At 44.7% G+C, this 19,257-nt stretch overlaps 1 protein-coding gene and 1 long non-coding RNA gene across 10 annotated transcripts; both read right to left on the bottom strand.

The window, feature by feature from the left end:
• Positions 1–528: 528 nt before the first annotated feature.
• LOC125521932 lies at positions 529–3,601 on the bottom strand. The gene is made up of 3 exons (XR_007289506.1): positions 3,362–3,601; positions 1,735–1,882; positions 529–656 (listed from the first exon to the last, which is right to left on the bottom strand). It is a non-coding gene; the product is annotated as an uncharacterized LOC125521932 (long non-coding RNA).
• Positions 3,602–10,046: 6,445 nt separating this feature from the next.
• On the bottom strand, positions 10,047–17,327 carry LOC125521930 (disease resistance protein RPM1-like). 9 transcript variants are annotated; one of them, XM_048686998.1, is made up of 7 exons: positions 15,414–17,327; positions 15,251–15,320; positions 15,098–15,166; positions 14,755–14,990; positions 14,508–14,605; positions 10,589–13,442; positions 10,047–10,512 (listed from the first exon to the last, which is right to left on the bottom strand). In XM_048686998.1, exon 6 carries the CDS (start codon positions 13,365–13,367, stop codon positions 10,617–10,619), a length of 2,751 nt encoding a protein of 916 aa, XP_048542955.1. In that variant the 5' UTR covers positions 13,368–13,442; positions 14,508–14,605; positions 14,755–14,990; positions 15,098–15,166; positions 15,251–15,320; positions 15,414–17,327; the 3' UTR covers positions 10,047–10,512; positions 10,589–10,616. The 9 variants fall into 9 exon arrangements, with proteins under 9 accessions (XP_048542955.1, XP_048542957.1, XP_048542952.1 ...); XM_048687000.1 differs by having other exon boundaries at positions 14,522–14,605; XM_048686995.1 differs by lacking the exon at positions 14,508–14,605 and having other exon boundaries at positions 15,414–15,495; positions 15,577–17,326.
• Between the last annotated feature and the right edge of the window lie 1,930 nt (positions 17,328–19,257).

Below are 19,257 nucleotides of genomic sequence, written 5' to 3'. Positions count from 1 at the left end.
TAAGGATGCTTTATGGCATGCATTAGGACAGCACAGAGCAACAGCTTTAACAGCCCAGCTGATGTGCAACCAAGGATTCCTACTTCAGTATTCTGTTGTTGGACCTTCCCTATGCGCTCTCTTTTTGTTATGTTTTTACCAAGGTGGTAACCTCTGGGAGAAGATTTAGAAATTCCGAAACTTCAAAATGATGTGATGGATGGCAACGTTTTAAGAATTTAAGCATACGAACATACTGTACATTGCATGTGTTGCCAACCTAAAAAAATACAACTGGATGACGCTTCGCATCTTGTCTCGTCGGTGGAAGCAACATCAGATCAAAATAAATAAATTTACTTGTCTAACGCTGGATGACGCTTAATTAAGATCGAGGCCATGGATACTGAAGACAATTCAGTTCAGATTTAGTGAAATTAAAAGTTCAAATTCTCACCCATGTCCTACGAACAGCGCAAAATGGGCGCGGTTATCTGCATTGACAAGAGAACTAGGAAGGATAACAAATTAAGGGCAATGCACCTGACTTGTAGATGTAGAGCCGGACAGATTTGGACTTGTGGTGCGCTTCAAGATTAAGACATCAAAGCAGTGTCATGGAGAGGTGAATGGGGCATGCTAGTCTTGTTGAAGCCATCAACGACAAGAAAGAGAACCTGCAAGTCAAGCATATGCTTCGCTTGGTGAGTGGGGAATGCTAACTTGTTTGTAAAGCAATCAAGAACCAGATAGAGAACCTGCAAGTAAAGTATATGCTAATCTTCTTGCAGTTGAAGCTCAATTGTTTTCCTTTTTTGAAAGCAGAGCAACCACTATTAAGCATTAAGGCTATATTCAGATACAGAACATCCTGACCAGGAACTCGCTGTTGATTTCCATAACACAAATATCATGTTCATGTTGACCCGAAATATGATTGCTGGTAACTTGAGATGATTTATATGGAAGGGTCTCAAGATTTTTCCTCCATTTTTCTCTGATGAATGGCATGAATGCATCTCTAAAACAGTTAATTTAGAAGATGTGACATTCTTCCTTTGTCAGAAGTCTGTTATTGATGAGGAGCCGTAGAAAAACATGTGCTCTGGGATGGCCCGTAAGATTCCAGGTGTGTGGTGAATGGACATGGATAAATAATATCGCCGTAACTGAAACTACTAATAAGATGCAGGGACCACAAATCTGTCAAAGGTACTCCCTCCGTTCCGATTTACTCGTCGTGGTTTTAGTTCAAATTTGAACTAAAACCACGACAAGTAAATCGGAACGGAGGGAGTAGATAGCTAACTAGCTAAGTCATACTGATAATGAAGGGCAGCAATCATGAGTGTCTGAGCAACATCACAGGTTTCAAACCTCAGTACCGATCATGCAAATGCCTTATCATTTAACTGTGAGACACAGCCAGAGCATACAGGCAATACCGACCTCACATCTTGTTTCGTTACTGGAAGCAACATCAGATCAAACAAATAAAACAATTTTACTTGGCTAACGCTGGCAATCAAAGCCAGACAGCTCAAGATGAGAACGCTTTGGGTGACGCTTAATTAAGATCGAGGCCATGTATACAGTCATACAGAAGATAATCTCGTTTAGATTTGGTGACATTAAAAGTTTAAATTCTCACCCATGTTCTACGGACAGCACAAAATGGGCACAGATATCTGCATTGACCTAGCTAAGATATTGACAAGAGAAAATAGGAAGGATAACAAATTAAGGGCAACACACCTGTGACTTGTAGATGTAGAGACGGCCTGATTTGGACTTGTGGCGTCCTCCTTGTGCGCTTCCAAAATCTAAAAGATCGAAGCAGCGTCATGGCATGGTGAATGGGGTATGCTAGTATTGCTGAAGCCATGACAACAAGACAGAGAAGCTGCAAGTCAAGGATATGCTTGGCTTGCTGAGTGGGGGATGCTAACTTGTTTGTAAAGCAATCAACAACAGGACAGAGAACCTGCAAGTAAAGTATATGCTAATTTTCTTGTGGCTCAATTATTTTCCTTATTTGAAAGCAGAGCACTGAGCCTGTGTGCACATCACTTGTAGCACTGCGATGAATTAAAGGTGCTTGGAACTGTGATGACATGCCCGTATATGCTCGGCAGTCCATATTCCATTACTGTACTAAAAGCAATATTCCTGCATCAATATTCCTACAGCACAGCCACATGATGTTGGACGTTCCTTATGGGGCCCTCTTTTTTTCTTTTACAAAGGTATCTTCTGGATAAAGATTTAGACATTCTGAAACTTGTAAAATGATATGGATGGTTGCACTTTCTGAATTTAAGCATATGCACTGATGCAGATACAGTGCATGTCTTGTATTGCGGTCATGAGAAACAGTAGCACAAAAGCCTACAAGGGTTTTTGAAACACCCACCATTAAGTAATAATAAGTCTATATTTAGATAAGCCTGAGCAGTACAGTAGCACAAAAGCTTACAAGGGTGGCATCAGACACTACCATCTGTATTGGTGCAGGCTTATTATGAGGGCATGCGTGAGCCATTCAGGATTCTTATTATGCAAACCAACAATGGTAGACTCTCTCGAGACTATCAGCTATAGTTAAGTCAAAGATTTATCTATAAGCCCGCATCCAAAGCTTGTTCAGATAATTGCCAGAAAAGAAAAAGAAAAACATGTAATCTGGGGAGGGCCCCTTTAGATTCCAAACGCATTCCTATCAAGGTTTTGGTTACCGAATGAGGTAATTTTACCGAGGGGGACTGATAAATGTGGTTACCACGGTTACCGAGAAATACCGACAAATACCGAGAATATTTCGAGCGAATTTTATAGTTGAATTTTGAATTCAAATAAGAAAATGAACGAATATTCAAACCAGAGACCTCTCAAAACAGGAACTAGGTTGCTACCAACATGCCATAACCAACTTTCATTGCATTAATTAGACCCTACATACCTTACTGTAAATCGAGTGTTTAAATTCAAAAATTTCAAAAAAATGGTATTTTTTGCTCGGTATGACGATTTACCGAGGGGCACGGAAATACGTGGTAACCATGGGAAATCTTGAAATTTCGACTGGTAACCAAAACCTTGATTCCTATACACAACCTGAATATATGGGTAATATATGCCACAGTTGACATCTCGATTTGCCAGTGCTGAAGCAGGATCAAATCAATCAAATAAATATGGCATTTCCCCTTGGCTAATGCTGGCAATGGCAATCGAAGCCCACGGATCAAGATGGCCACGCCTTCTCTTTTTGGGATGCTTAAATCGGTTCAGATTTAGTAGCGAGTTGCTCAAATTGCCAGCCACGTCCTACGGACAGCACAGAGAAGGCATGGATGTATGCAAGGGCGGTTGGCTGGCTTACCTCGCCGCCGGCCGGGAGTCCACTTCGCGGCAGCCACGGCGAGCGAGGGGTGACTTGGCCCCGTCGCCGCACCGCGGGTAGAGGGCAGGGCTGGGGGTGGAGCGGGGGCAGGCTTGACGCAGCATTCTCCCTCCTATCCTATTCCTATTCCTATTCCTAACCCTCGCCGCCGGTGTGCCTGCCTCCTCCGTCTCCGCTCCCCAGTTCAGAGTGCTCAGCTGTGGTGCCGGAGGGAAGGGAGACCTGAAGCCAACCCTCATGGGCCGACCCAGTTCTGGTGCGAGTTTTTCTTAACATTTCCTTTTTCTCTTTTTTCTTTTTTAAAAAATGATTCAAACTTCAAAAGATGTTCGGGATTTATCAAAAAAAAATCAGAAATTTTAAAAACATATTAAATTGTAAATGTTCATGGATTTGAAAAAATATCCCTGGATAGGAAAAATGTTCCAAAATTGAAAATTGTTTGGAATTTCAAGAAAATCACGACTTTAATTTTTTTAATACAATGTTTGAGAATTCAAAAAAACACAAATTTATTTTTTAAACAATTTTCCATATTTTTTAGAAGAAATCACAAATTTAAAAATTTGAATACAATGTTCCAATTTTAAAAACATGAATTAGAAAACGAATTCTTGGATTCAAATGTTTTTTGGAATTTTGAAACATATTCATAAGATTTTTTTAAACCTACTAAAATTTTGTTTGTGCTTTGCGCCGGCCCAAAAGAGCACGACCCAAGTCTCAGCATTAAGTTGACTAGCAAAGGATTTTTTTTAAGGTTGATTTGCGAAGGAAGAGGGAGCCCGAGGAGAAAGGAACGGAAACAAGACATGGTTATCTATTTGAGCTCTCTTAAACCAAAATTTCAGTGGTTGGCAGCCTTTACGGGCTCTTCTAAGTTATGGCCCTATTTGGTTCAGCTGTGGATTTCTAAAAGCAGTTGTGAAAAAATTGTTGTGGAAAATCTGATGTGAAAAAGATGTAAGTCATTTGGCAAACCAGCTGATACAGCTTTTTTAGATTTTGGTCCGCAGCGGAATCAGATTTTGGAAAAGCACATCCTAGACTGCTTCCGCTTTTGGTTCAGATTTTGACAGCGAATTTCTGGAATCGTATTCCGCTGGGTTTGCCCTTTGATTCAGATTCTGCTGCGCGGCAGCGGAATCCGTCGATAAAAACTGAACCAAACAGAGCTTGACCTCAACCCATATGGTCTTGTGGCCACACTAAGCAATAAGAAGGAAAATCCTATTCTACGCGTAGGTCGATGTTTATCGACCAAGCACGCACCTTGTGATCACTAAACGCAGATATCGGGTCGACCGAAGTAGAAATTTACAAGAGACTCGATCTTTCAGTTTTGGGAAGGTTCTAGAACATGTACCATGTGGTCGCTACATTTCTACTTTTAATGAAGCAGTTGGTAGTCTCGCTTCCTGATTTTTTTTCGTCCCATCACTTTCGTCCGGTTTTTTTTTTGTAGGTTAACCGTCGTAGATTTTTTTTGTCGCCTCCCCCACTTTATCGGTTTATTTTCACTTCACCCTCTCACACAACGAAAAAAACTGAACGGATCAAAACTTTCCATACTGACGCAAATTTCTACTCCTAATGGAGCAGTTGGTAGTCTCGCTTCCTGGTTTTTTTTCGTCCCACCACTTTCGTCCGGTTTTTTTTCCTAGGTTAACCGTCGTAGATTTTTTTCGTCGCCTCCCCCACTTCATCGGTTTATTTTCACTTCACCCTCTCACACAACGAAAAAAACTGAATGGATCAAAACTTTCCATACTGACGCAAATTATTTAGTAATGTCTTTATGTAAAAGAATCAATCACAATCAATCTCTAAAGATCAAATCTAAATTAATTAATCTTCATAACGTTTGTTTCCTTCCGAATCACGTCCATAACTTTCCTTCCTTGTTTGGGCAGAAACTGTTTGGTAGCAGAGATTAGGAAGCTTCCTATGAGTGTAGTAATAGGAAGTATTCTTTTTCTTGATGATTCGTTTCCATGCATGATGATAGTAAATTAGGCCAACATTCACCACTATTTATCAACGTCATCAATCGTATCCATTCATACCAGTTTTAAGGGAATCTGCTCGCTATGTCTTTTTTAAGGGGGTCCGCTCGCTAAGTCGTCGTCGCACGTTATTTTCACAAGAAATTCCCCTAAAAAAAGGCGTGGGTATTGGTAGTTGAACGCCCGCTAGGTTTTCCGCCTGTCCCATCCTCGCGTTGTGCCGCCGTCACCCGCCGAATTTCCAGCCGCCCGAGCCCGTTAACTTCGCCAGCCATCGGGTCGACTGCCCCCGCCCCAAACCCCCATCCCCGAGCACTAGCTATCGCCGTGTTGCCGCCCCAAGCTCCACGCCACCGGGAACGAATCAAGCGCCGTCCCGACACCGCCGTCGCCGGCCCAGCACCTCCAGCCTTGCATGGACAGCTTCAATGTGCAGTCTCCCTTGCTGCCTCACCTTCTGCCAGCGCATGCAGCGGCGGGGTTGGACGTGTGCGTGCTTGCTAGCTTGCTCTCCGTGCGTACGTACTTGCTCTGCGTGCGTCGCACCGGCCAATGCGTATGATGCGTGTGTGCCTGCTTTTCTGTATGTGTATGCCAGCGTGATGCGTGTGTGCGTTGTTGTGTGTGTATGATATAGATGGCCCGAGTGTGTGCATGCTGTGCTCTGCTCACTGCTGATCTATGTGTTGGTGCTCCTGCTATATGTTCATGCCATACAAATGAAAATTTTGTTAATCTTCTGACATGTTGAGTTGGTTCTCTCTGTCTTCTGAGGGGGTGAATGCAAAGCAGTCTATTAAGCCAGGCACTATTGCTGAGCTAAATTGACAAAAAAATATTGGTAGCCATAGTTGTAGTTAAGTAGTAGCGAGTTGTCTGATATGTATAAAGAGCCCGTTGCAACTGAGCCCGTTGCTAAATTGACAAAAAAGGTCGCCAGTGTCACTTGATATGTATGAGAATATTAGATGTATTATTAACATGATTAATATTGAACTCTTAAAGTTAATGTGGCCCCGTTGCAACGCACGGGCGTTCTTCTAGTAGAGATATTGGGTCAGTCCAAGTATGTTCTTTTTCTGGTTTATTTCATCTTTTCCTTTTCCCATTTTAAAATTCTAAAAATAAAATGCTTTGTGAACATGTTTTAGAATCATAAACATTTTTTAATTTCAGGAACAAATTTTGACATGTTGAACTCTTTAAAAAAGTTATGAACTACGTTAATTGAAATTTGGAAGATATTTTCAATCTGCGAAACTATTTTAAATTCTTTGACATCTCCAGAATTCCAAACATATTTTTAATTGCCAATCACTTTCAAACATGCGAACATTTTTTCAAAGTCACAGATTTTTAAAATTAACAACAGTTTTCAATCCACAAACGTTTGTTGAATTCATTCATATTTTATGAGTCAATTTTCTAAAAAAATCAGTGCTCGCTAACATTTTTTTTAGATTCAAAAACATTTTTCAGATTCACGAACATTTTCTTAATTTGTGAACCTGTTTTACATTGTTTTTCAAAATCCCGATCATTTTTTGGATATCGCAAAATTTTTTTTACCGAAAAAGGCTTTCGCCCCGCTTTATATTAAAGCAAATGCCCAAGCCAACAACCAACAAGGTGCAAGCACACAAACACACACACACACACATGCAAGATCCAGACAGATAAGTAGTGGAAGGGTTAATGCTGAGGGCACAGCTCAACAAGCCCTGAAAAACAAAAAGGCACACGCGCCTGGAGTGACACAGCATCTAGTCGGGCTCCGGGGGTGGCGGAGGGAGCGGGGGCGCCAAGCGGAAGGCCATCGATCGAAGGTCGGCGAGGAGGGTGCTGATGACGTCCCGGTCCTGAGGGCGGCTAAGCTGCCGCCAGAGCTGCAAGTAACCACACATTTTAAAAATGGAGTCAATAGCACGCCGAAGAGGCACCTTCTGTATGACAAGCTTATTGCGAACAATCCACAGCGTCCAGGCAAGGACCCCCACGCAAAGCCATCTAATATGCCTGTAGCGAGGGGGTGAGGCCTGAATTTCCGCAAGCAGGTCAGGGAAGTTGGTGTTGCACCACTGGCCCCCAACCTTTCGCGGAAACAGGACCAGAGGAACTCTGCCGTGTAGCACGAGAAGAAGATGTGGTTAGCATCCTCTACCGTGCCGCACATGGGGCACATCCCATCTCCAGGTCCATGACGCTTAAGGACCTCAACTCCGGACGGGAGGCGGTCGCGGATCCATTGCCACACGAAGATCCTGATCTTTAGGGGCAGGCGGATGTCCCAAATTAAACTGAAGGGCTCGGGGGCCGTCGATGGGGCGATAGCCGCGTAGAGGGATTTGGTGGAGAAACAGCCGGAGGTTTCCAGTCGCCAAGAGATGACGTCCGGGGAGTTGGCAACGTCTATAGGAAGGAGTGCGATGTCCTGGAGGAGGGCATCCCAAGCTGCAACCTCAAGGGGGCCAAAGGGGCGGCGGAAAGCGAGGCGCCCTAAGTCAATAAGGGCCATCTCGACAGAGACCCGAGGGTCAACAACGATGTCGAAGAGAACTGGGAAGCGCGCGGCTAGGGGGGGTGTCGCCAAGCCACCTATCAAGCCAGAACAGGGTCGAGGACCCAGTACCCACCGAGATGGATGTGCCAATGCGCAGAACAGGCAGCAGCTGGACGACGGCCTGCCAAACCTGGGAGCCGCCTGAGCGCTGACAGAATGCGAGAGGCTGCCCACGCAGGTACTTGTTCTGGATGATAGTAAGCCAGAGACCTCCATCTCCATTGGCAATGCGCCAGAGCCAACGAGTCAGGAGGGTAATGTTCATGCGTCGGGAGGACAAAATTCCAAGACCGCCCTGGTCCTTGGGTTTGCATATATCTGGCCAGCTGACCATGTGGTACTTCTGCTTACCCCCCTCCCCAGCCCAGAAGAATCTGGATTGGTAGTTGGCGATCTCCTGGTGCAGGGTTTCATGTAGGCTATAAAAGCTCACGAGGAACCAAAGGAGGCTAGCAAGCGAAGAGTTGATAAGGATCACGCGAGCAGCCTTCGACAGCCAGCGCCCTTTCCAAGGCTCAACGCGATGTTGCATACGGGTCACCGTGGGGCGAAGATCAGCCACGGTGAGGCACGAGTCACTAATGGGGATCCCCAGATAGGTCGTGGGGAAAGAACCCAACCGACAATTTAGTCGGTCAACAATAGCCTGTGTTTCCTCCAAGGGGTACCCGAGGACCATCACTTCGCTCTTATCGAAGTTGATGATTAGGCCCGACATTTGTTGGAAGCACAGGAGAAGGAACTTCAAGTTAGTGATATCTAGGGCGGATCCCTCGACCATTATAATGGTATCATCCGCATATTGAAGGAGGGAGACCCCTCCCCATCCGACTAGGTGGGGACTAAGCCGTGGATATGACCAGCAGCCTTGGCCTTATCCAAGATGGATGCCAAGGCATCGACCACCATGTTGAACAAGAACGGTGAGAAGGAGTCACCCTGACGGACCCCACAAAGGGTGGGGAAGTAGGGCCCAATGTCACCGTTGATGTTCACCGCGGTCCGGCCACAAGAGACAAGCTGCATGACGCGGGTCACCCAACGGTCGTCGAAGCCCTTGCGAAGCAACACTTCACGCAGGAATGGCCAGTGTACCGTGTCGTTGGCTCTGTGAAAGTCTAACTTTAGGAAGACCGCGCGAAGGCATTTTAGACGGACCTCGTGGAGGACCTCGTGGAATACTAACACTCCATCGAGAATAAATCGACCTTGTATGAAGGCGGATTGGTTCGGATGGGTAATCGTGTCAGCGAGGAGGGTCACCCTATTGGCGTACCCTTTGGCCAAGATCCGGAAAATCACATTAATTACTGTGATTGGGCGGAACTGGGGGATGACCGAGGCGCCCGGGACCTTGGGGATGAGGGTCACAATCCCGTAATTGAGGCGCCCAAGGTCCATGGAGCCCGAATAAAATTCTTCGAACAGAGCCATGACCTCCAGCTTGATGGTAGGCCAGAACATTTTAAAGAACGTCACGGGCAGGCCATCAGGACCCGGGGCCGAGGAGAGGTTCATCCCCTTAATGGCTGTGAGGACCTCGTCCTCGACAAAAGGGGCAACTAATGCCGCATTGGCCTCTGCCGAGACCAATTGCGCACCCGACCAAATGTCGGGGGCGAGACTAGCCCCACCCCGCGGGGTGGGAGTAAATAGGGTATGAATTCACGAACATTTTTCCCAACTCCATGAATTTTTGTTAAAAACTTTTGTATTTCGTAAAAAAAAAGAGAAAGCAAAAAAAAGAGATCATGCGAACAGTTTTCCCGGCCCGCTAGGGTAACCAGCTCCTCCGAATCTCCCGAGTGTTCCTCTTCTCTCCTCTCCGGCCGGAAAGATCCCAGCGCCGCCACACTCTCCTCCCGTCTCCGGTCGCCGGCGAGTAACCGTCTCGTTTCTGCTGTAATACCAGCTAACAAAAGCATCTACATTTATTTCCCTGTATAAACATCAATATCTGAATAATTGCTATAAGTTTAGCTCTTGTGTTGATGAAAATTATAAACCCAGAATGGAAATAGTCTGCACTGATGAGCAGAACAGAACAAGGCTAGCTGACAACATTTCAAGGATCGTCCCAACTAGGACTACATGGTTATAATGAACAAAACCTGAAGGCAGTAACCATGATGACTATAAAATGAATATCTGAACATTGTGAGCCACAAACCAAGTGTTCTCATTTAGTAGCCACAACTGAAATAGCCGAACAGATGCAAAATGCATCTACAAGTTTATCAACAAGCACACACACGCCCCAATAATAGTACATAGTTCGGAACAAGCACACAACTGGAAATCAATCTGCATGAAGAGCAGCTCACTTGCAGTCTTACAATAAGTGCATGACGTGCTACTTAAAAGCCACAGCCGGAATAAATCAACAGACAACTGTATCACACTTGACAAGCCCAGTAGCGATACGTCTTGAAAAAACAGAGAAAACTCATTGTGCATCGAGATGCATTGTACAACTCATGCATTGGACCAAATCCTTCTTTTCCATTGATCTGCATGCAGACCAAAATAATGAAGCATCTTCATGTTTCCTTCCGGCTGGTCACCTGCATAACCAACATTGGATCAGATCAACATGTTGAAGTAGTGGTACTGGTTGGCAGATGGCTATAACTCACGTACTTGCACGTCTCCTGACCAGTGTGGCATGTCAATCTCGGAAACTATACCACCAATTCCCTTGAATAGCAGAACATTGGTCCAGCACAGTAAAGAAGTCCTTTGTGATTTCTTCGAAGCATAGATACTGGAGGGGCATGAGGAACTCAATGCCAGGTGGGACCTCTGTCATGCTGCTTAGGTTGCCTAAAAATAGTTTCTCCAGGCTCACCAAGGCACCTTGCTGTATCTCCAGCCGATTCAAATTAAGCAGGTCTCTTAGGAAAAGAATCTTTAGCTTGGGAAACCAACCCGTGAGAAATGTCATCTGCTCTCCACTGTATGCTCTGGTGAAGCGTAGCTGCGTCAAATTTGACAACCGAGAAAGAGATGGCAGGGGGTCTTCTCTCAGCTGTGACCAATATAGCTCCAATTCATAAAAGTTCTGCCCCTCCACATATTGGAAGAGAGGAGACTCGTCCAACGCCCCTTCCGCTAGTCGTCCTTTCAAATATAGCTTTTGCAGGTTTGGCAGGCAGACATTCAACAAGAGAACTTCGTTCTTATCACTTGCATTCACATCTAGGTAGGACAAACACTGCAGCTGAACTAGAGACTCACTGATGCGTCCACAGTAGATTCCTTTCACATTCCATAATCTCAAGCTTCTCAGTTGTCTCAGCTCCCCTAAATGTCTAAGAGACTCATCCTGTACTTCCAATGCTTGTAGTGTCTGCAAGTTTGTTAGATTTCCAAGCCCACTAGGGATACACATACCACTGCGACATCTGAACTCTCTCCAGTTTGGATCAATTACTCTCTCAGCAAATAAGTGCCTGAGCTTCTTCAGTTTCATAATCCCACCTGGCAACTCATGTATGTCAGATCTACAAAGGTCCAGTGTCAACAAATTTGAAAGCTTCTCAATAGACTCCGGGAGCATCTTCACCTTTGAATCACGCAAACCCAAATGGCGGACATTAAAAAGATCTCCAATAGCATCAGGAATCTTATCCATGGGTAGACCATTTAATTCTAGCACCGTCATACATCTTGACTCCTTACATAGCAGAGGTAGTAGAGTGAATGACCCCATGTTATCCTCCAGTGTGATGACAGTTCGAAGCTGGTGCATGTTGGAAAATGGTTGCTGAATATCCTTCTTTAGTTTGTGTAGTACCAATCGACGCCCAATCTTCTGAAGATGCCCCCCACATTTATCCTCATACGTAACACCAAAACAGTTCTTCCGGCACAAGTCCACTGCTAATTCACGTAAGATATCGTGCATTCTGAATTCCTTCGTCCTACCAAATGTGTTCCTCTCAACTAGTTGTAGCATGTTTCTGTCAATCAACTCCTTCAGATAGCCTTCTGCCACTTCTTCTAATGTGCTTTCCCCCCTCTCCTCGATGAACCCCTCTGCTATCCATAACCGTAAAAGTTGTTTCCTTCTGAAATGGTAGTCTTCTGGAAATAGACTGCAGTACAAGAAACAACTTTTCAAGTGTGTTGGAAGGTATATGAAGCTTAGATGCAAAACATTCCTTATGTGGTCGAATCTTGAATTATTAATTATCTCCCAGCTCAGTTGGTCATTTATTCTTTTCCATTCTTCCACGGTTTTCTCATGCACGCGCAAGAGGCTACCAACAGAGGCAATAGCAAGAGGCAAGCCTTTGCACTTGCTAGCTATTTCCTTGGACAATGGCATCAACTCAATAGGACATTCATGATTTGTATCTCTTGGAAAGGCTTTCTTACAAAAGAGGTCCCATGCCTTGTCTTCTGGTAAAGCTTCAAGTGTTAACATATGTCCTTGAGAGGCAAGTGCAGCAACATCGCCTTCCCGTGTTGTGATTATCAGCCTACTGCCCTTATCATTATGAGGAATTGTCCTAAACAAATCATCAAATGCTTCTGGAGTCCAAACATCATCCAGTATGATCAAATACTTCCTTTGCTCCAGATATTTCTTCAGTGTCTCTGCAAGGCTCATGATGTCCATAGCCATAGTGCTAGATAGAACACTGACATTATCTTTAAAAAGTTCCTTGATTATCTTCCTCAAGACATCTTCCGCAGAATAAGTTTGAGAGATGGAGACCCAGGCGTGGCACTGGAATTTATCCCTCTTCTTCTTGTATATATTTGCAGCTAAAGCAGTTTTACCAAGACCTCCCATTCCGAGCACAGATATCACAGAGCGTTCCGGGTCATCACCTGCTAACCACTCCTCGAGTTTTTCTCTATTTTTATCCATCCCCACCAGATCTTCATCATCAAGGGAGCGTGAAATGTTTACTAGATCTTGGGATCTCTTGATAATGTAATTTGAGTTGCTACTATCTCCATTATTTATCATGGGAACCCAACGGTTTTTTGTCTCAGATAGATGTAAAAGGTCTTTCTCTATTTCCTTCACCTTGGAAGCTATCTTCTTCAAAGAAAGCAGAGATCTTGGCTTCTTGAAATCTTTCTTCAGGAAAAAGAAAAAACTGATATCATGTTCCTGACCAACTAGATACAAGTACTCATCCACCATGTCCTCCATCACATGTGCTACCTTTTGTACCTCCTCCAACCAACCCTCGTATACTTGATTGTTGCAGTTTCGAATGTCCATTTGACAGAGTACATCATGCATTACGCGAAGCTCTCTGGCAATACGGCCCATGCTGGCCTGTAGCTCTAGTAGCTGCGTGCCATACTTTGCAAACTGCACGCTGACCTGGTCTGCCGCTCCCTTTGCCAAGGCAATTCCGATCTTTTTAATAGCTAGAAGAATCACAATCTCTGCCATTATTTTGAGAACTATTAATGCCTCACTGGGTGGTGGCCTAGTTGTATATTCTCCTTGATATTATCAAACTGACCACTGCAAAATGAAGTAATGCGTTAATTAAACATTTAGTGAATGCTGCTACAGCCAAGCAGTTGCCGAAACACTTCAAAACTCACCGAACACTTGCCATAACACTTCAAAACTCTCCAGCCACAGTAGAAAAGTGAAATAAGCAGAATCTTTCCAAGCAATCCTTCTCAAGTCTTATTTCATATTGTTAACCTATCTAATTTAAACACACATGACCAAACAAAGCAGTTCTTTCGAGAAGCACCTCAAAACACTTGGGACTCTGCTATAGTCTCTTTTTTTTTTGAGAATAGGGACTCTGCTACAGTCAATGCAGCAAACTTGGTGTTATTAACTAACAAGAGCAGTGACACTTAACCAGATAACTGTGCATACATGTTCCTCTGCCATATAGGGATATATCAGGTTAAATGCCTCAAATGTTCAAATCTGAACCAAGTCAAAGAGGAAACCAATCTGACATTACATACCTGTCAGCTTGCCAATCTGCCTATTCTACTTCCAGGAAACAAATAGCAAAAGTTGTTGTTTATCTTTTCTAGAAAGGAGGTTAAACCCCCGGCATCTGCATCATTTGATGCACAGAACCATCTTTTCAAAAGTGGCGTAGAAAAAGTTCGAAATGTTTTACAAGGTGACGACAAGGCCCAAAAACAACCGGGTGATAACAGGATTGGATGACGCGTACACATAACCTATTAAATAGCTAAAGTTGTTAAGTCAGATACAAGACAAAAAATATAACGCAATCAAGAAATGAATGTGAAAGCAAACCTGTAGTGTCATAGGAATCATTATAGCACAAATCAATATATTCTACCATGATTACAACAACTTCAATTAAAAGCAGACATCATGTTCACTTTAGGAGATCCTAACACAGCAAGAATATTGGCTCTAGGAGGGTAGAAATTCACATATTAATGTGTCATCAATGCAAGAGCATATGCCCAATTGCCCATGCTGTGGTAAGTATGTCACCAGTAACGAGTATTATCAACAACAACGCTACAGATTAGTTCCAGATATTTTGTGAATCCAAGGAAAACAATGGATGGCAACTACAACCTGAACATACATACATGCCAGCTTGCCAGACATTGGTGCCATCACAAATTAAGAAGATCATCCCTCTTCCACAAGAAATCTTTATTGTGATTATGTTGCTGGAAGAAATCACAATGCATTACTCACACAGTATACGGGTCTGGCCAACTTCAACAGATACAACATAAGTGGATTATTTTGATTGCGCAGAGGAAGATTGTTCTGAGTGCTACCTAAGATAGCCGAAAACTAGGGAAGGAGGACACACCTGCAGCCTTGTAATAGCTTAGATCTGATTTATCTTGGTAACCTCCTTGTGCAGTTCTGAATCTGAAAGCACCAGCAGAGTCTTCTCCAAAAATAAGAGACTTCACGGTCTTGTTGTCATTGAAGATTAATCATTGAGATCCTGAATCCTCATGTAACCGATGACAAGTAGCTGGATTTGATCTTCAAGTTCTCCTTGTTTCTTTTACCCGTCAAAACCAGAGAACCACCACATACCTAGCTTGTAATGGCCAGGGAAACTTCTTAGTTTTGCATCGACCTATCTACGTACCTAGGATATTGACAAGAGAACTGGGAACACAACCAAATTAAGGGGAGCGCACCTGGCTTGAAGTCGATGTAGATCCGGAAGGATTTGGTGAGAGATCCTCCTTGTGCGCTTGCTTCAAGATCTGAAATCACCAAAACAGTGTCATGGCTTGCAGGGTTAGAGTGGGGAATGCAAGCAAGTTCAAGAGTCAAGGAGTTAACCTGACCTGTGATCGATGTAGACCTGGCCTGATCTGGACCTGCAGTGACCTACTTCTTGTGGGCTTGCATCAGTATCTGGAATCACCAAAGCAGAGACATGGCTAGGTGAGAGCAGAGAATGCAAGCAAGTCTTGTTGTTGAAGCCATCTCAAGAGGCAGCAAGTGTACCTGCAGGTCAAGTCAATGCCAGTCTTCCCGTGGCTCAAGCTCAATTATTTCCCCACATGCTGCATTATTGAAAGCACTGTACCTGTATCGTGCACATCCAACATTTCATGGACCCGATGCATTAAAGGTGCTTTGGCGCTTCGAAGGTACTGGCAGTTCGTACCGTGGCATGCACACAATGACAAATAGCAATGACTTCAACAGCCTACCATGTGCAACACCCATATAACCATTGGACGTTCCTTACCGTGTCTCTTTTTCCTTGTTTTTATCAAGGTATTCTATAGGAGGAGATTTAGAAATTCTGACGGTCTGGAAATGACATGAATAGCAACACTTTTAGAATAGCATTTTGAGAAATGACGGTTTGGAAATGACACATGCACATAGAGTAGATTTATTTTGAGAACGAGGAGCAGTAGCAATGGGAACTTACAAGAGTTTGGGAAACACCCACTGTTAGCATTACAGTAGCTAACACACTAGCAACAAACTAAGCTTTCCCTCCAAAAAAACAAAAAAAAACTAAGCTATACACGCAAAGAGACCTAACAGGAAATTAATTTGACAGAGCATCCATCAATCCAAAGGAACAGCTATATTACCAGCGCAAATTCTTGTCCGTCTCTTTTCGATCATTCCAGCAGCCAAGCACCTGCAATAGCAAGTATTGTGGAAATCGCAGTTTATTATGTACTCACACTTTTGTGACCTTCAGGATATGAGATGGTCAAAATAGTTTAATGTCTTGGAGAGAGAGCAGGGAATGCAAGCCATCTCAAAAGCCAGCCAGTGGACAATCCAAGCAAGCGGGTGAAAACCACCATATTTGGGGCATCGTTTGCGGAAAACCACCAGGTCACTAATTTTTTTTGCAAAAATCACCGCGGATTCGGTAAACATTTTGCAAATAGCACTGATCAGGTGATTTGGCTCATTTTATCACTTTCTGACAAGTGGGACCAGATTGTAAGGAGCTGACTTGGCAAAGTTTTGACAGACACACCCCTGAATTGTAAAATGAAAAAGCAATCAGACCCTCCTCCCCCCTGCCTCGATCCCGTCTGGATCGGCAGAGGCCCCGAGCTGCCCAACCCCCGCGCCACTCCGGCGACCTCGCCGCAGCGCCACGCGACCCCGCCACCGTGCTGGCCGGCCCCAAGCCGCTACGACCGCGGCCCCACCCCTCGCGCCGACCGACGCCAAGCGGCTACGACCCGGCCCCTGCCCCGCGCGGGCCCGCCCCAAGCTGCTACGACCCCGGCCCCGCTGCTCTCCTGGGTAGCAAGCACGGCGGCCCCAAGTCGCACGGCGATGCACCCACGCCTCCCTTTCTCCTTCCTCCCTCCTCTCTCTTTCCCCAGCCGGCGGCGCGCAGCCCCGGAGCAAGCAGCGGTGGCAGCGCAGAACACCAGAGCAAGCAACGGAGCACAAGCAGCAGCAGCGGCGCGGCGGCGTGCAGCACGGACGCATCACCGGAGCAAGCAGTGACCAACGACTGTGAGCTCCTCCGCTGCCTGTGCATGGCGTGGACAGCAGCGCATGAGCGCGAGGCCATGGCCGAGCAACCGCCCGGCTCCAACCGCGCGGCGGCGCACGGGCCCGACCCGGCCGGAACCGTCGAGGAGCTCTCCGCAGAGACCTCCTCCACTGCGCGGCCCTCTGCGCCGACGAGGTCGGCCTCATCGGGGAGCGCCTACTCCTCTCCTCTCTCTGGCAGTTGTGCAAAAGAGGTGTTGATTGCTTTTTCTTTTTAGATCTAAGGGTGTGTATGTAAATGTTATGCCAAGTCAGCTCCTTACAATCTGGTCCCACTTGTCAGAAAGTGATCAAATGAGCCAAATCACCTGATCAGTGCTATTTGCAAAATGTTTACCGAATCCGCGGTGATTTTTGCAAAAAAATTTAGTGACCTGGTGGTTTTCCAGAGAAGAAGCCCCAAATGTGGTGGTTTTTTGCAATTCACTCAAGTCAAGCCAATGCTAGTCTTCTTGTGTCTGAAGCTCAATTATTTTTCCGGCATGCAAAATCCAATCACTTGACGTTCATGGACCTGTGCATTAAAAGCGATGCGTTAAAGGTGCTTCATTCATAGCTTCAATCCTTGGACAGCCTACCCATGTGTAAGTCTGGGCAACCAAGTACTACTGCTTCAGTTTTCTGGACTAATGTGGCTCTCCTTTCGTTTTGTTTTTACATATGTATTCTACAGGAGAAGATTTTAGAGATTCTAAAGGTTTGGAAATGATATGGATGACAAGTATGCACATATAGTGGATAAGGTATATTGATCATGAGGAGCAGTAGAAATGGAAGCTTACAGGTGTTTCTGAAACACCCACTGTTAAGTAATAACAAGGCTATATTAGAAAGGTATGAATGAGCAACAGACTAAGCTATATACATACAGAATCCAAAAGCAAATGACTTTGATAAGAAATGGTGGAAATCTGAGTTTAGCCCACTTCTGACCAAATTCGGTTAGAAAATAAAGACAGGAGCACGGCGGTCTACGCGTGTTGAATTTATCCTTTGTGAGAGGTCAGTTATTGACATGGGGCGGCAGAAGAACATGTATTCAGGGCTGGGATTCCAAATTTGTCAAATGCACATCTGAAATCTGTCACAGGTAGCTACCATCAGTAATAGTAATAACAAGATGCAGGGACCATTAATCTGTCAAGGGTGTAGGTACACAACATGGAAGGGCATCAATCACATCAGTCAAAAGCCTCTGAGCAGCAATCACACAAATCTCGTATTGTCAGTGGAAGCAGCATAAACTCGAAACAAGTAGCTTCCCTTGGCCCGCCGACTCTGGCTGGCAATCGAAGCCAACAGCTCAGGGCGGCAACCGGCAAGGATGTTTAATCAAGGTCGAGCTCATGGGTAAAGAGAATAAATCAAGCTTAAGAAACTAGGTTCAGATTTACTGCGTGCAAACTCTCGATCGGATTCATCAGTAATTAAGTTGGAGCTCATGGATATGGAGAATAAATAATGGTTGGGTGGCTTACCTCGTCGTCGCCGCCGGGCCAGGGGTTCCACTTGGCGGCGGCATCGGCGAGCGAGGGAGGGACTTGGCCGGGCCGCCCAGTCGTTGTAGCGGTCGGAGGAGGTGGGGATCTTGGCCGGATACGAAGCATTCTCCTGCCCCTAACCCTCGCCGGCGGCGAGGTCGTCTGCTCGCCCCCTCCCTCCGCTCTCTTGCCCAGACCCATGGTTTTCACTTTGAGATTTCGGTGAAATTCACTGAATTTTAGTAATTTCAGCAGACAATGAAATATTACGTTTCGGCTAAAATATTTCAGCAATTTCAGTATAGCACAACAATTCCAATATTTTTCAAAATATTTTTAAATTTTTCAAAATTTTAATTGAATTCAAGTGAATATTTCGGTCATTTGGCTGAAATGAAAACTGAAATCACTGAATTCCAGTGATTTCGGTTGGTGTTGAAATTTGTCTGAAACTGAAATTGAAAACCATGCCCAGACCTTGTTTTTCATTTCAGTTCTTCCGGTCTAGTTGGAGTTCCTGGGGAACAGTTGTAACTCACTAGAGTTTTTGACGCTTACTTTTTTTTTAATTTTAGGAAATTTTGACGCTAAAGGCATCTCCAATGCTCAACCGTAGATTCTCTCCCGCGTCTGTCCACTCTGCAAACACGAATATGAGAGACGGGCATTCAACGCTATCCGCATACATTTTAAGCCGTATTTCAACTAAGCGGACGAAATTCATGCAAACCGTCTGATTTTCATATAACTCGGACGAAATTCATTACATTTTGGACAAATTTATACTAAACTTACTCTAAACCTAATCTAAATGACCGCCGATG

Source organism: Triticum urartu, chromosome 7 (genome assembly GCF_003073215.2).
Source record: "Triticum urartu cultivar G1812 chromosome 7, Tu2.1, whole genome shotgun sequence".
In the NCBI taxonomy this organism is placed as follows: domain Eukaryota; kingdom Viridiplantae; phylum Streptophyta; class Magnoliopsida; order Poales; family Poaceae; genus Triticum; species Triticum urartu.
The sequence above is the reverse complement of the archived record's forward strand: the minus strand, read 5'-3'. Positions and strand labels throughout refer to the sequence as shown.